At 37.6% G+C, this 14375-nt stretch overlaps 1 protein-coding gene across 2 annotated transcripts in view; it reads left to right on the top strand.

Annotated features, from left to right (window-relative positions):
* Positions 1–14375, top strand: part of LOC102689203 (cytosolic carboxypeptidase 6-like) — a 511816-nt gene that overhangs the window by 39742 nt on the left and 457699 nt on the right. For both annotated transcript variants that reach the window (XM_006635243.3, XM_015356263.2), the window contains exon 3: positions 9034–9158. In XM_006635243.3, the coding sequence (XP_006635306.2) occupies positions 9034–9158 (125 nt within the window). The remainder of the gene's footprint in view (positions 1–9033; positions 9159–14375) is intronic.

Below are 14375 nucleotides of genomic sequence, written 5' to 3'. Positions count from 1 at the left end.
CCTGGTGCGACCCACTATGCCTTCCTCCAAATCTTTGTCAAGATCTCTTTATCATACCTCCTCTTCCTCCCTGGGCCACTTGCCCCCTTCTCTCACTAAACCAGCATTCCGTCTCTTCACAGCGATCTGTTCCAAGACCAGGCTTTCTAACCACCTTCTATTCCTTTACAGATGTCGTCAACATAATATCATCCCTAAAGGATTTTGCCTGAAATTTAATACCTTTTCTTTTGACTCCGATACCACCCAGAGTAACACTCAGAGACTTCTAAAACAATTTTCTAGGAAACTAATGCTTTCTACCATTTTCTCCCTCAAAAACAGATTATTCCTTTCGACATAAAAAAAGCTCACACCTGAAGAAGGCTCCACGGCCGAAACGTTGTGTTTTCTTCTTTTTTCGGCATGTAACAAACCTATTACTTGTTCCTAAGTCTTTAATGTGCTATTTTTTATAAGGGTGGAAATTAGTGATATTGCAGACACTGACAATATTTGGGAATGTTAGTGATCCCTCTGTTTTAAACATTTATGTGATGCATATATTCTATGCAGCAATATGTTTAGTTTAGGGGGGTTGAACCTGGATGTAACAGAAATGTAATATTAGCTTTATTTTTTCTGAAGTTTGAAAATCTCCCAAGATGTCAAATTAATGAGCAGAGAAACATGCACAACACATTTAAAATGAATTATATGCATTTAAAATAAATAAAAAACATTGTTATATAAAAAAGTATTGGTAGTAAATTAAATCTGTGTTGAGTCCAGTTTAAGTAATGTTTTTCTAGTTCTGTGCCAGTCTTAACTTGCTTGATTGTACAAGGCTGTCTGAAAAAAAAGTGGTAACTAATTTGGCCTGGGAAAAACTCACTAGTTCAACAGAATTGTGGATTAGCCATTAACATATTGCTTGAATATGCAGAAGTCAAGAAACAATCTGAAAGACTGCGTAATAGGTAATAGTGCCTTCTATAAGTACTAGGACGGTGATGTCAAAATGGCTATTTTTCCAATATACTCAAGCAATTTGAATGTGAGATGAAAGAAATGAATGTGAGGCAAAAAGTACAATTTTTTTGGGGTATTTCTGTGCATATATGCTTTAACTTTTTATAATAATACCACTTTTTGTGTTCCATCCTCCATTTCTAAGTGAGAATAGGCATTTTGCAATAAATCAGCTTAAAGTAAAATTAAAAAAGTATAAAACTTAGTATGTGGTTGCAAATCCTTTGCTCACTATAACAGTATGAAGCCTGCAACCCATTGACATCACCAAGCTCTTGGTTTCTTATTTTGAGATTCTTTACCAAGCCTTTGCTGCAGCCATTTCAGTAACTGTTTGTTTTCAGTGGTTTCTGACTTTAGACTCCTTTTCAGAAAGTGAAAAGCATGCTTGCTTGGATTTAAATCATTAAATTGACCTGACCAGTCTTAGAATTTCCTATTTTTTCCCTGATGAACTCCTTGCATTGGCAGTAAGTTTTGGGTCATTGTCTTGCTGCATCATAAGCGCCAGTCTGACTAGATATTTTTATAAACGTCTGGCATCATCGTCAATAAAGATGAGTCAGCCATTTCCAAAGGTGGTCATGCAAGCCCAAGACATGACACTATCTTCACCATGTTTCCCAGATAAAGTGGTCTGCTTTGGATCATCTACAGTTTGTTCTTTTCTCCACATTTTCACCTTGCCATGACTTTGGTAGAGGTTTATCTTTGTCTCATCTGTCCATAACACTTTGTTTGAGAACTCTACTGGCTCATCTCTGTACTTTTTTAGTAAATTGTAATCTGGACTTTCTATTTTTGGTGCTGAAGAGAGGTTTGCATCTTTCACTGTAGCCTTCATAATTCTCCTGTCAAAGTCTTCTGCGAACAGTATATTGTTACCTTTAACCCTGTGGAGGTTGTTGGTGATTTCAGTGACAGTTGTTCTAGAGTTTTTCTTCACAGCTCTGATAAACTTTCTATTATTAAATGCAGTTGTTAGCCATTGCCGATTACTAAGTACACCAGTGGTTTCGTTCTTTTTCAAGATATTCCAAATTGTTGATTTTGCTATGCTCAGTTTCTGAACTATGGTTCGGATTGAATTCTTCTGTTCTTTCAGCATGCAATTTCCTTGCTTTACTTTCATATACAATTCTATAGTAATCATGTTGGTTAATTAATGCAACAATCAATGTAACAGGGAACACTTAACCCATAGGTTATTATGGGTTAGGTGTATTTGGAAAGGATATGTGCAACACTTCCTTTCAGAGCTAGGGATTAAAATGTAGATGTCAGGGACTATAGGCTGCCACCTGGCAGCCAATTGTCCCAATACTTATGTTCACCTGAAATGGGGGAACACAGGAAATGCTATTTACCTGAAACGGTAAACATTTAAGCACAGAAATACACAGAAATAAAGGTGACTTGACTTATATTCACCTTTTCATCTCAAATCTGAATTATATGAGCAAAAACAGCAATTTTGACTTCACCGTCTCAATACTTATGGAGGGCACTATTCATATTGCCTTTTAATCCTTAGAAATTCTTCATATATAATATAAATCTATATTCAATAGATTTGTTGTGGTACCGCCTCCAGAACCACCTTTACCTATGATACTGTCTCCCAGCTTCAGCTTGTACAATCTGTGGAGGTTTGTCAGGGCAACTTTTGAAAGGTATTGTGGGAGACTGGCTGCTGCTATGACTCAATAATGTGATGCATAAGTTGTAAGTAATCTTTTTTTAATGATAGATCATTATTTTTTTTTTTGCTTTTTTCTTTTAAAACATTTTATTTCCCTCAAAGATACAAGTATTTACATTTGAGCAACACTATTGGCAGGTACAGTACTTATTTTACTTAGTGCTGCAACAAGTGGTTTTCTGCTGTGTAGTGAGGTTTGGAGGAAGTTGTGTGTAATGTCAGACAGTCACATGCTCTGCTTATACTGGCATCTAACCCATTATACTTTATTCTGTAGTACCAAATGTAATAGTCCCAGACTATTAATAAAGAGGTTGTCTGGTATTCACATTGGTATGATGCTATTTGTTTCAGAATGTGACAAGCTTCCTTGGATCATGTCATGAACTTAACTTCTCTGTACTGTGTAGACTCTCCTCTGCATTTTTAATAATTTGATTTTCATGGACACTAAACATGTTGTGCTGAAATTATATACTGTACCTTGTCTACACAATACAAACAATTTCTCCCTGCGTATGCTATAAATGCATTTAGAGCTGTCTGCAGGTATAGCAGGAGTAAATGCTGACTGAACAGAAGGGCTGGAGGGAATAATAAAGGCAAGTGGAATATAACAACACCCACATAATAAACAAGAAACAATATTCTTCATGCAAACAAGCAAAAAATTGATTTAAACCACATGCAGTCACTTTTTTACAGTAATGGGGATAACCACATTAAAAAATATTTTAGACCATCAAGCCGCCTACTCTGTGGATTGAATTTGCAGCCTTTTTTCTGAAGCGAATTAAGAATAAGGGGAAATGAACTTCACAAAGATGCAAATGAGATCCACACAGAGCCTTAAGTCATAATTCTGTTGACAAAGTGTAAAATCACACCAGCACCAGTGGAGCTATCATCTGTATCCCCAAAGCTGCAAAACCTTCCCTCCATTGGATGAATTTTTAAATTTATTTGTTGAAAACTAATTTCCTGAGTCCTGCATATCATTTTTTATGCTTGATGATTAATATTGCACATAAAAAGTGAAGGCTCTGTTGAGGAAATCTGTAGCTACAGGTCCCAGGAGATAGCACTGCTGCATGGAGAGAGGTTGACGAGCCCCATTCCAATCTCAATTCAGCTGTTGTACTTTTCACTCACATTGGGCTTCTCCTTGATCCACCTTGCAATGGTAGCACTTGCTTATTTGTGGTCCAAGGACACACGCAGCATAGAGGATCACATATCCTCATCTTTGAGGAGACTGGAAACAAAGATAGGGCTACATAATGTTATGGTTTAATGCAAATAGCTGCTATAATGTTCTGTATGTTTTCCTACACAATACTAATTGCATTTATCATGAATGCATGGTGACAAATGTGGAATAGATGCACAGTAAAGGAAGACGTATTGTACTGTACTTACATTCACAGCTTGTGAGGTACAGTAAGCATAGATTGTTACAGTAATTATTTCAGGATTCAAAACATTGAGGAAACATCTGTATTTCTACTATCGATACCTACATTAAGTGCATTAAGTAGATTGGTTGCCAGATTTGCTCAATTTTGTTATTCAGTACAGTACATACTGTACCAGAACAGGAAAGAATTAGAACTTTACCTACTGTATGATCTTCCTAGACAGTATCATAGGTAAAGGTGGTTCTGGTGGCTGTACCACAAATCTACTGAATATAGATTTATATTATATATGAAGAATTTCAATGGATTATGTATAGTGTCCTCCATAAATATTGAGACTGTGAAGTCAAGAGAAAAAATAATTTCAAAACATTACAAATTCTGATCATTACACATCTGTAATTGTCGGGGGAACTGAATACTTTCTGAAGGCACTGCATATATCTACGTTCCTAAGTTAATCACATCATTCATTTTTTTTATTGACATATTGTATAACAAAGCAGAAGCATGCAACACATACAGTATGTGGTTTCTTCTTTCTCGAGTACAGTATTTCGAAACAGTGCGGCAATGGTAATGTGGATTCCTGTTTCCACTTTAGTTCCCTCTTAATGTTTTAAAAAGTAAATATGAAAGTTTTGCAAACTGTAATGTGATACTTTTGTATTTATTGAATGTTTTTTATGTAGAATTGAATATTTAGCCACTATATAATATGAAATGCTTAGATTGATATGAAAAGCATGTGCCTTTAAATGTGAGGGATTGTACAGTTACCAGTCTTTAAGGAGTTGAAGTCTTCTCTTTGAAATCCTTCCTTCAGCTTTCTCTCAATTATGGTCAAGTAAGATAGCATTTTGTCCTGTATGGACCACTGATAGCTGAACAACTGATCACAATAATAGCAGATAACAGCTACATTTTACTTAAACTTGCAAATTGAAAGGAAAACTTATTTTTGAGGGAGTTCCAAGAACTACGTCACATGCACTAACCTATTGTATGTGTTATGTTACCTAATGCTGGTATCTAATAAAGAGGTACCTAATAGTTTGGAGGCAATTGTATTACAGATCTACAAAAATGCTCTAGAGAAATCTATAGTGTATTATCAAATATTGTGGTAAAATTATTATATTAGCTTCATATACAAAAGCTGTGAAAGTTCCATTTTTGAATAATGCAGCAAAATGAATGAAGTACATAGCATTCCACAACTATCTATTATAGATTAATTATAAAATGCATAATTTACTAAAATCTTATTGAGGTTTAGCCTTCAGGGCAGTGATGCAGTTTTTGCTTAAATCCATTAAGTTAGAGTGGCGCATTTCATAAGCCTCAATTTTAACAAAATTTAAAATGCAATTTGTGCTCATATGAAAAGGTGTACATCAAAAGGATATGTAGGATACAAAGTAACAAACCATCGATGGTGCTTAGGTATTTGGGTAAATACTGCAGTAATGGAAGCACCCACTAATCACCCAAGACTTCAAACAATTGAAAGAAAATGTCTTTTAAGCTAGTTCTTTGGAGAACTGTCTTAAACAGAATGCATTTTAAACTTGATTTAAATTAGTTAAGAAATTGCTTGTATGTGCTATACTGCTGTACTTACCATGCATTGTTTAGCCTAAGTTTACTACAAATGTTCAGTATGATATCACAAAACATTTACTCGCAATATCCATGTGTGGTTGTAGCTATAAGTGGTACAGAAAAACAGAGACAAGTTTGGTAATAATAATTGTCGTGTAATCATTATAATGTGTCTCTTTTGTTATTATCTTCGTCACATTTGTAGCGTTTACTATTTGGAGGATACCTATTAATATACAAAGGTCCCTTTTCTATAAATTTAAGTTTCCTATAAATGTGTTCACCCTCAAAAGTATTTATTCTTCAGTGCTCTGAAATATAAGCAATTAAGAGTCTTTAGACTCATCTTCCTGTGCTGCTGGTTAAATACTTCATGGGATTGATTGTAGGGACAAACTGTTTCAATCCAAATGGCACAGCCATGAAATTAAAGCTGAAATCAATGTCCTATTATGTGCTTGTCTGACTGCTTCACAGCAAGAAGTGCTGTGTCAAACACATTTATTAAAAAAATACAATATTGCAAGCCCTATCATATAATTACAGAAGGTGACAAAACTTATATACTAAACTTACATTATACTGATAACTTCCAGGTATCAGCACTGATAGATTATACATCTGGTCTTAACAGCTGTGGATCACATATTCTCAGTGTCCTGACTGCAGCTGTGTTTGTTTCTGCTAATTCATCTTTAAAAGCCTTTATCTATTGTGAATGGCTTTTGATAGCACTTACAGTATGTAGCCCTGTGTATTATCACTTCTGTGTCTGTCTGTACTGAATGAGTTTTAAATAAATTATTTCAACACAGTTCTAAAAAACAGATGTCTCTTTGCTTTAAAGCATGTTTCCCTTTATTCTGTTTAAACACCATGTGTAGCCATATGCGTTTACTGCATAACATGCAAGTATTTTACCTGTCAGTCGTGACCAAGTATAGAATGTGTCGTGCGGCAACCCGAAATGGCAGCACATCTTTTGTTTTCTTTCCTGAGACAACTGCTGTCACATACCTTCAGTTATGCCACTTACATGACTTCCCCTAGAACGCAAAAAATAGGATACAAAGAAATAAAATAAGTACAACAGCGAAAGAGCAAACAACCCAAGTAAAAGCCTGCAATTTTTCAAAAGCAGAGGTACAGAGAATATCACCGACAAACTATTTAAACTCTCCATGTTCTTTTGGGTTGGAGATACAGTACTGTACTGTATGTATTGTGGTGGTTATCCTGCTAACTGATTGACTGTGCCAGATCTCTAAAACTGCATGGCCCGTAGCTCATGGCCAATCCTATATTCCGTCTGTATTTTCATTTCCCTATATTCATTGTAGAGCATCAGCCACCAGGTTGAATGTGATGATTATAATCAAGTTCTGTGAAGTAAGGAGCCAATCTTCATTTCCTATGGAAAGCATTCCATTTTGCGACCAATGTGTTGGAGTGATATGCCAGAACTCATTAGTGCGACAGGGCAGCTGCCAGCAGTGTCAGAAATATAAATACAGAAATATCTGTAATGGAATACACACATGTTATAATATATGAGTTTAAAATAAAGTGTAGGGAAAATAAATTCCACCAGGAATGGTCTCATTGAGGGGGGATGAAGACATCTAGAAGCTCCTTGAAATGACTGCCAGTGTGCTGCCCCGAGGCTAGAACTGCTCTCACGACCAGTTTTTAAAGAGACAGCATTTCTAATTTTAAGCTTTGGCATGTCAATCAGATGTGTTGGTTTAAAAATTTGAAACTCTCCTACTTGTGAAGGATATTCGTGCCCTTAAGGTAGCCATGTTTAAAAACTGCCCGTTGTATGCATCTCTGAAACTGTCCTGCCATTGTCTGGATTATGGGAGCCAAATAATGCTGAGAGAAATCTAGGACTCTGGGAAAAGGCTATGGGCACAGCCAGCCAGACAAGAGTTAAGACTTGGTAAAGGTTTGCGGGGAGCTTATGGATTAGCCTTTTAGATGGCAGAAGGAGAGCGATCTGCTCTGACAGTGTGGTGGTTATCCCATCTGTCAATAATTAGCTCTGTGCTACCTGGCACCTGGCTGGCCATTCCACACACTTCTTCACACCACATGAGCTTGCTGATAGAAGGGAGAGAGCAGAGCAGCACAGTCTCTCAGTCATGACTGACCTCCTGCTGGCTTGGGATGCAAGTTTAACTCTCTGAGATCCGAGGGAAGCTGTCTCTGTATTCTCATCCACAGCAAGATACTCTGGTTAATTAATCCGTTTGTTCAGCTGTCTCTACTGCAAACGCAGAACGCACTCTTCCTATGACAAGTGATGCCTTTTTCTCTTGGGTGTGCATTGAGGTACACCCTTATCAAAATGACACAAGTTGTCTCATTTCAACATATAACGAGAGTAGACTGGGTTATTTCTGTGGGATAGCAAAGTAGCCAAGGGGTATGCTTCATTGATATGAGTGATGTTTGCAATTTAAAGTGATTGTTAGTTGTCTGTTCATCATCCGAGTAGTAGCCAATTCTCATTGCTCTCCCACCTACTGACTTTACTTTGCCTGCAGGGAACAGCCGCAATGAGGGACTGACAAGGTGGCTTATCCATCCGTTTCTTTGCCTCTGTATGCTGCATATGGAAAAAAACAACAATGTACTGTGTTTTGCAACTTGAATTTTAATTAGCCCAATGGGACAAATTCCCCAAGTCTTAAGTTTTTCTTCTTTGTACTGTTTCTTTTGTTATACTTATATATTCATTATATACTGTATTAAAACTTAATCAGGACAGAATCCAGCTTGTTCATAAATTACACTAGGAAGTCAGGTGAAAAGTGAAAGATCAAGGTCAGTGAATTCAAAGAATTAGTTACTGTGGTTACTGTGTACTGTCTGTGCTTTTTGTGGCATTGCTGTTTTTACATAATTTGTGGCATTTGTGCATTTTGTATGGATTACATTCTGTTTCCAGTTTTAACTGATAATATTTAATTAAACATCTCCTTAATTCTTTCTTAGTTTTCTTTAATTCAACATTTTTAAAGTTTTAAACTTGAAAACCTCACCTTTCTCTTTCACTGGGAAGAATACTGTAAATGTCAAAAAGGTGCACCAGAAGAGGTTTTTTATTTTTTTTGGTACTAATTTTGTAATATACTTTTTCTGTTGTTTGTTTCTGAAACTAACTTACAATTAGAAATACCCTTTTACTTGTGTCCTTAACCTAATACAGTAATTGCAGTTTTAGAACATGTTCTAGGGAAATTGCTGCCTATCCTTGGCTCTGACTGACCTGTTGCTTTGTGTCGTCGGCAGGAAACCTGGGCCGTGTGGATTACATTAGCGAGTTTGAGTTTGACCTGTTTATCCGGCCTGACACGTGCAATCCCCGCTTCAGAGTTTGGTTCAACTTCACCGTAGAGAACGTGCGGGAGACCCAGGTGAGTGCCAGGACACACACGCTACTTCTGTCACTAGGCCATGACTTGCAGAATGCCTCAGCATTCTCGTGTCAGAGTTTTAGTCATTTCAAAGTCCAGTGCATGAGTGAATTTAAATAAAGGTTAGATGTCCTGTCACATCAAGATCTCCAGAGGGTAAGATCTTTTCTTTGACTGTTTCCTTTTCTTTATGTAATCTTTAAACATTTTTATGAAATGACATGGTGGTAAGCCACTGTACAAATAAAAAAAATAACTGAGGTTTGTGCAGGAAAGTTAAAAGAATATTGTAAGGATCCCAAGTGAAGAGATTATTTTGCTTCAGACGATGATTCTCTATGCTCCTTCAGATGAAATATAATCAGCTATCTCATGATTAGATCCTTTGAAACGACTATTTCATTTTTTTCATTCTTGTTCTTTGAGACGACTGGTTTGAACATTTTCTTAATAATTACAGTTTTCTAATAAAAGAAGGTTATATCAAACAAAACAAAAGCTTTCAAAGGGGTAATTGGGGTTGCTTTTGCAGCAATATCCTGGATTCAGACGAATGATAAATAAAGCAATCCAAAAAGGACATCTGTAGTTACTCCAAAAGCAGGAGTAATGTTCCTGTGTCAAACATCTCCAGTGCAGGAGACTGCCCTGCATAAGGTAGTGTATTCTCAGGGGTCAGAGGGGATTTCTTTAATATTGTAAAATAATTTGTTCAGCTCAGGGGAGTTACTTCATGTTATATCCCTGGCCTATTTTTATGGAACAGCTATTTTTTGTAATTTGCAATTTAAACAAAGATAAGTGATTGTTTTATGGTATAAAATGAATTACATTGGGGTTTCCAAGTGGCTCGGCCAATCAAGTCACTCATTTTTGAGCGCAGGTTCAGCTGTATGGCTCAGATACTGCTAGTTCAAGCCTGGCTCACGTCACAAGCTGGCTGTGACTGCGACTCCCCATGTGGTGATGCACAACTAGCTGAGCATTGCCAGGGTATGGTTTGGATAAACTGTCCAGGGTTCTCCTGGCTTTAAGGCCAGAGAGAGAGTCCTGTGACTTGTGAGGCACCTGCAGGACCACAGTGACGTCAGTAAGATATAGTTGTCACTAGGTCTCCCATTAGGTGCTGTGAAGTCTATGAAAAGGTTAGATGACGAACAGCTCTGCAGATGTCCACCTTCAGATCTGAAAACACTTGTATATTCCACATTGGAAGTTAATATAATAATAATTGTTCATTCATAATTCAATAATTCTGAATAAAAGCTGAGTTTACCTGCATTGCCTGTTTAAACAGGACATGCTTGTGTGAACAATAGTTGAGACCTTAACATTTTAACAATTTAAGCTGGTGCAGCTGTTGTCTTATTTCTGTATATCCTTCTGTCAGGGCTATGACGTGTCCACTTGCACGTGAGGAGTGTATGATAAAGGAAAGACAAATCATCGTGTGCAATGTAGGCCTGGTGAAATAGAAGGCATGCCTATTGGCCTTCCAAGCAGAGCCAGGGCATTTGTTTTGTTTTATTAACACAGAGTGGAGCTTAATCAAGACTGTCATTTTGGTTTAATGGAGAGAAGTTTATTAAGTAAAAAGGCAGGAAGCAGTCTGCCAGCATGGTGTCTGTATTCCCACTGGGTAATGTCTTTATACACAACCTCTCACGGCTCTTGTTAGGGCTAAAAAAAGCTGGGATAAAAGTGTGGGACGCTGTCTCCTGCAGCCTGACTCTATCGGCCCATCTCCCCGCAGTGCTGTAGTCAGCGGTAATCAAATTTTATGGCCATGAGATGAATGGGAGCACTTCGCAAAGAGCCTTATCGATTTCAGGGGGAGATACGGCCAAGCGTCCTGCATTAACAGGATATTTGCTGTTGCGGCGAAAAGAAGGACGGAAAAAAAAACACAGGTGGTAAGGGAGAAACATTCTCACTGTTAGCTCAGAGCTGCTGCTGGTTGCCTGCTCCCACCACCCTGCCCTCCCCTTAATCTTTTTTCTATCAATCCAATTTCCTTTTAAAATGAGAACCAGTGTGAATTTAATCTACTTCTGAAGGAGGAGTGGAGGGACCTAGTGGTGGTGGGAAGCTTGGGGGGGGGGGGGGACTGTGAGACATGGGGCTGTTCTTGCATTCCTGAAAATAAAAATAAAGAATAAAAGGAAAATAAATAAATAAAGCGATCTCTGGCCTGTACTATAGAGATATCAGTGCGTTTGCAGGGCACTCGGCTGGAGTGTTTTATCCCTCTAAGCCTGCCAGCTCTCAGTCTCGAACAGGGAAATTGGAAACAGTAAAACCCCGTGATATTGGAACTGAGATGGCCATTTTGAAGGAATGTAAGCCGGTGAAACAGATTCGGTCAGCCTCAATCAGCTTAAAGGCTTTGTGGAAATTGGCTGTGCCATGGAGTTGTTATGACGGGTGGATGTCTTTTTTTTTTCCCTTCCAGCGTGGACAGTGCTGGTTAGTAATGTTTCATTGCAGGGACGGGGGCAGTTACAGCAGCAGTGTTTGATGCTAGGGGATGGGGGAACAGCAGTTTCCTTAAACTAAGGAGAGTGATTATACTGCCCTGTGGTTGTAATGGCAGATGTGTTGTTACAGTTAGCCATTAATTACGTGTGAATCAGTGACATGACTGTAATAGTATGGTGTAGAGAGTAATAGCATAATATGTGTTTTCCATGTATCACTGTTTTTTTTAGTTTTAAGCAATCTTTCTCAGAGGACTGGAGAAACCAGGCCACTCATGTAATCTCTCAGGCCCAGCAAGGACCCTGTAGCATTAGTAATTGAGAAATTTAGAAAAATTCAGGGTGAGGTGTTGCAAAGGGACTGTGTTGTGTGCTTGCATTCTTACTACAATGCTAAGTAAATGAGAGGCAGTAACCCCAAAAACATATACTGTAGTTCAGGTGGGTAGCTGCGTCAGCATGTGTAGGCTGCAAAAAAACAAGTAATAGGTTTATTCCATGCTGAAAAGAGAAGAAAGAAAACACAACATTTTGGCTTTGGAGCCTTCTTTGGGTGTGAGGGTGACACACCCGAAGAAGGCTCCACAGCCGAAACGTTGTGTTTTGTATTTTGTGTAAACGTTGTGTAAAGGAACAGGTAATAAGTAAACTTGTTACTTGTTCCTTTACAACATAACCTTTATATGAATAATAGAACAAATTATTATATAATACATGGTGTACGTGATTGTTTGAAGAATTAACTGTGAAAGGGGCTAAACAATTGAGCAGACAGGGTTGTTAATTATATGAATTATATAAATGCAAAGATCTAAGTAAATAGATATATTGTCAATTTCTAGCCATGCAGGCATTTACTGGTGAGTGGAAGACTCAGTCTCCAGATTGCCATGCTAGAATCAGCAGGTTCAAGACAATATACTGTACAGCCTTTGAAAGCAGGCAAACACTTGGTCAGTGGAACAAAGAAACCTTTGCATCTTCTTCTTAGAAATCTACCAAAGCGAGGAAGACAAAACCAAAAGAGACAGGTCAGAGAAACAAAAAGGCACACATTCGTGTGCGTCTTCCTTAGACCCACAGTGTGTTTTATTTAAAGGAGAATAGGAACTAAATCACAACATCAGAAGAAAACATGTGCACATCCCTGAGGAACTTCATTGGCCGTGGTATAATTTGTCAAATGTAATAGGTAACACAGTTGCTGCTCTCTCTACCTGCCTTTAGTAACCCTGTATATTTTAATATAGTTTGAACAACAGTTAACAAGTCTCAGACACTTGTTGTCTTGGGGTATGGCAGCATGCATTTTACCCTCTGCAAGTCAAGAGATAAATATTGTAGTTTCTTTTTTGTAGCATGGGTGGGAATGTGATTTCACCCACTGGACAGTCACAGCTTTGCATAACAGTATACAGTATGTGTCCCTCTTCTGTAAGGTCAAACTTGACAATAATGCAACACATTTTTGAAGAGCAAAGCTGGAAAGCCAATTAGATCACACTTAACATGTGCCTACTGTCCTGTACTGCTTTCTGTAAATACAATGTATATACTGTACAATTCCAAAAGTGCCTCAAGCAAATTCTTTGGCATTTTGGATTACTAATGTGGTGGGCACAGTGCAAAAGCATGCTGCTGCCTGGCTTAAAGTTAGGGAAAATACTATAAAATATTAACCACACTCCTACTTGAACAATTCTATATATAGGGCCAGGGCAGGTGTTCCATTAAGCCTTTCTGTTTTACTGTATGTTTACAGCTCAGAGTTTTTCTAGAATGAAGATTTTTGACATAGAGATCTAAACTCCTTTTTTTTATTTTTGTCGACTTATGTGGCAAGCATCATGTGCAAAACATGATTGGATTGTTTTCTGTTTTTCAGTGAGGTGTGGTAGCAGTTCCTGTCATTAATATGCTTTAAGTAAGGTAATGAACTTTCAATCTGTAGTGTGCCATAGTGTGCAGGGCAAACTGTTAACAGTTAGCACTTGAGTGAATGGCACAGTATGACAGTTGTTATTGCCTAAAATGATTCTATAACAAGACCTGAGGAAGGTATTGAAGTTTACTGAAATGAACCTAAAAATGAACTGCAGTCTGCTCCTCTATGGGAATGGACAGGGCTCATTGTCTGGGGACTAAGGTTGCAAGAGAAATAGTTTGGACATGGCAGTTTGCAAGCAAATACCATGATGGATTGTCACAAATCACTTTAGTGCAGTCCACCTTTTACCAGCTGGAGTATACATTACAAACGCTGCAGTGGAGAGGTCTTTTCTATTTGACCACAGATGATATGGAGGACACCTAGATATCGTTGCAAAGAAATCCACAGGGAACACTAGGAAGCAATAAAATAACTGCCCTTTAGCTACTAAAATTCATATATTCCTATCATATGGTTAATTATGATATGCAAATTCATAAATCCATATACTATAGCAAATTTAAAATATTTGAGAAGGGAAATAAAAAAGTGTTTGCAGTGACTGTAATAACAGAACTGCCTCAGGTGTTTTTTTGTTGAAATCAAATAATGTGTTTCCCTAAGTAAAGCTACACACTACTATGCTATATATTGTGTACGTATAGAGAGAAGATATTTATTGCACTATTACATTTTGCATAGTTCATGTACAGTGCCCTCTAGATATATTCACACCACCAGTGAAATACTGTAGTAACAAAAAGGGTTACATATTGGATAATGCCTTGCTTAAAAAGCTCTGAAAATATT

This window comes from Lepisosteus oculatus, chromosome 9 (genome assembly GCF_040954835.1).
Source record: "Lepisosteus oculatus isolate fLepOcu1 chromosome 9, fLepOcu1.hap2, whole genome shotgun sequence".
Classification (NCBI taxonomy): Eukaryota; Metazoa; Chordata; class Actinopteri; order Semionotiformes; family Lepisosteidae; genus Lepisosteus; species Lepisosteus oculatus.
Note: the sequence above shows the minus strand (reverse complement) of the source record. Positions and strands in the feature narration are given on the sequence as shown.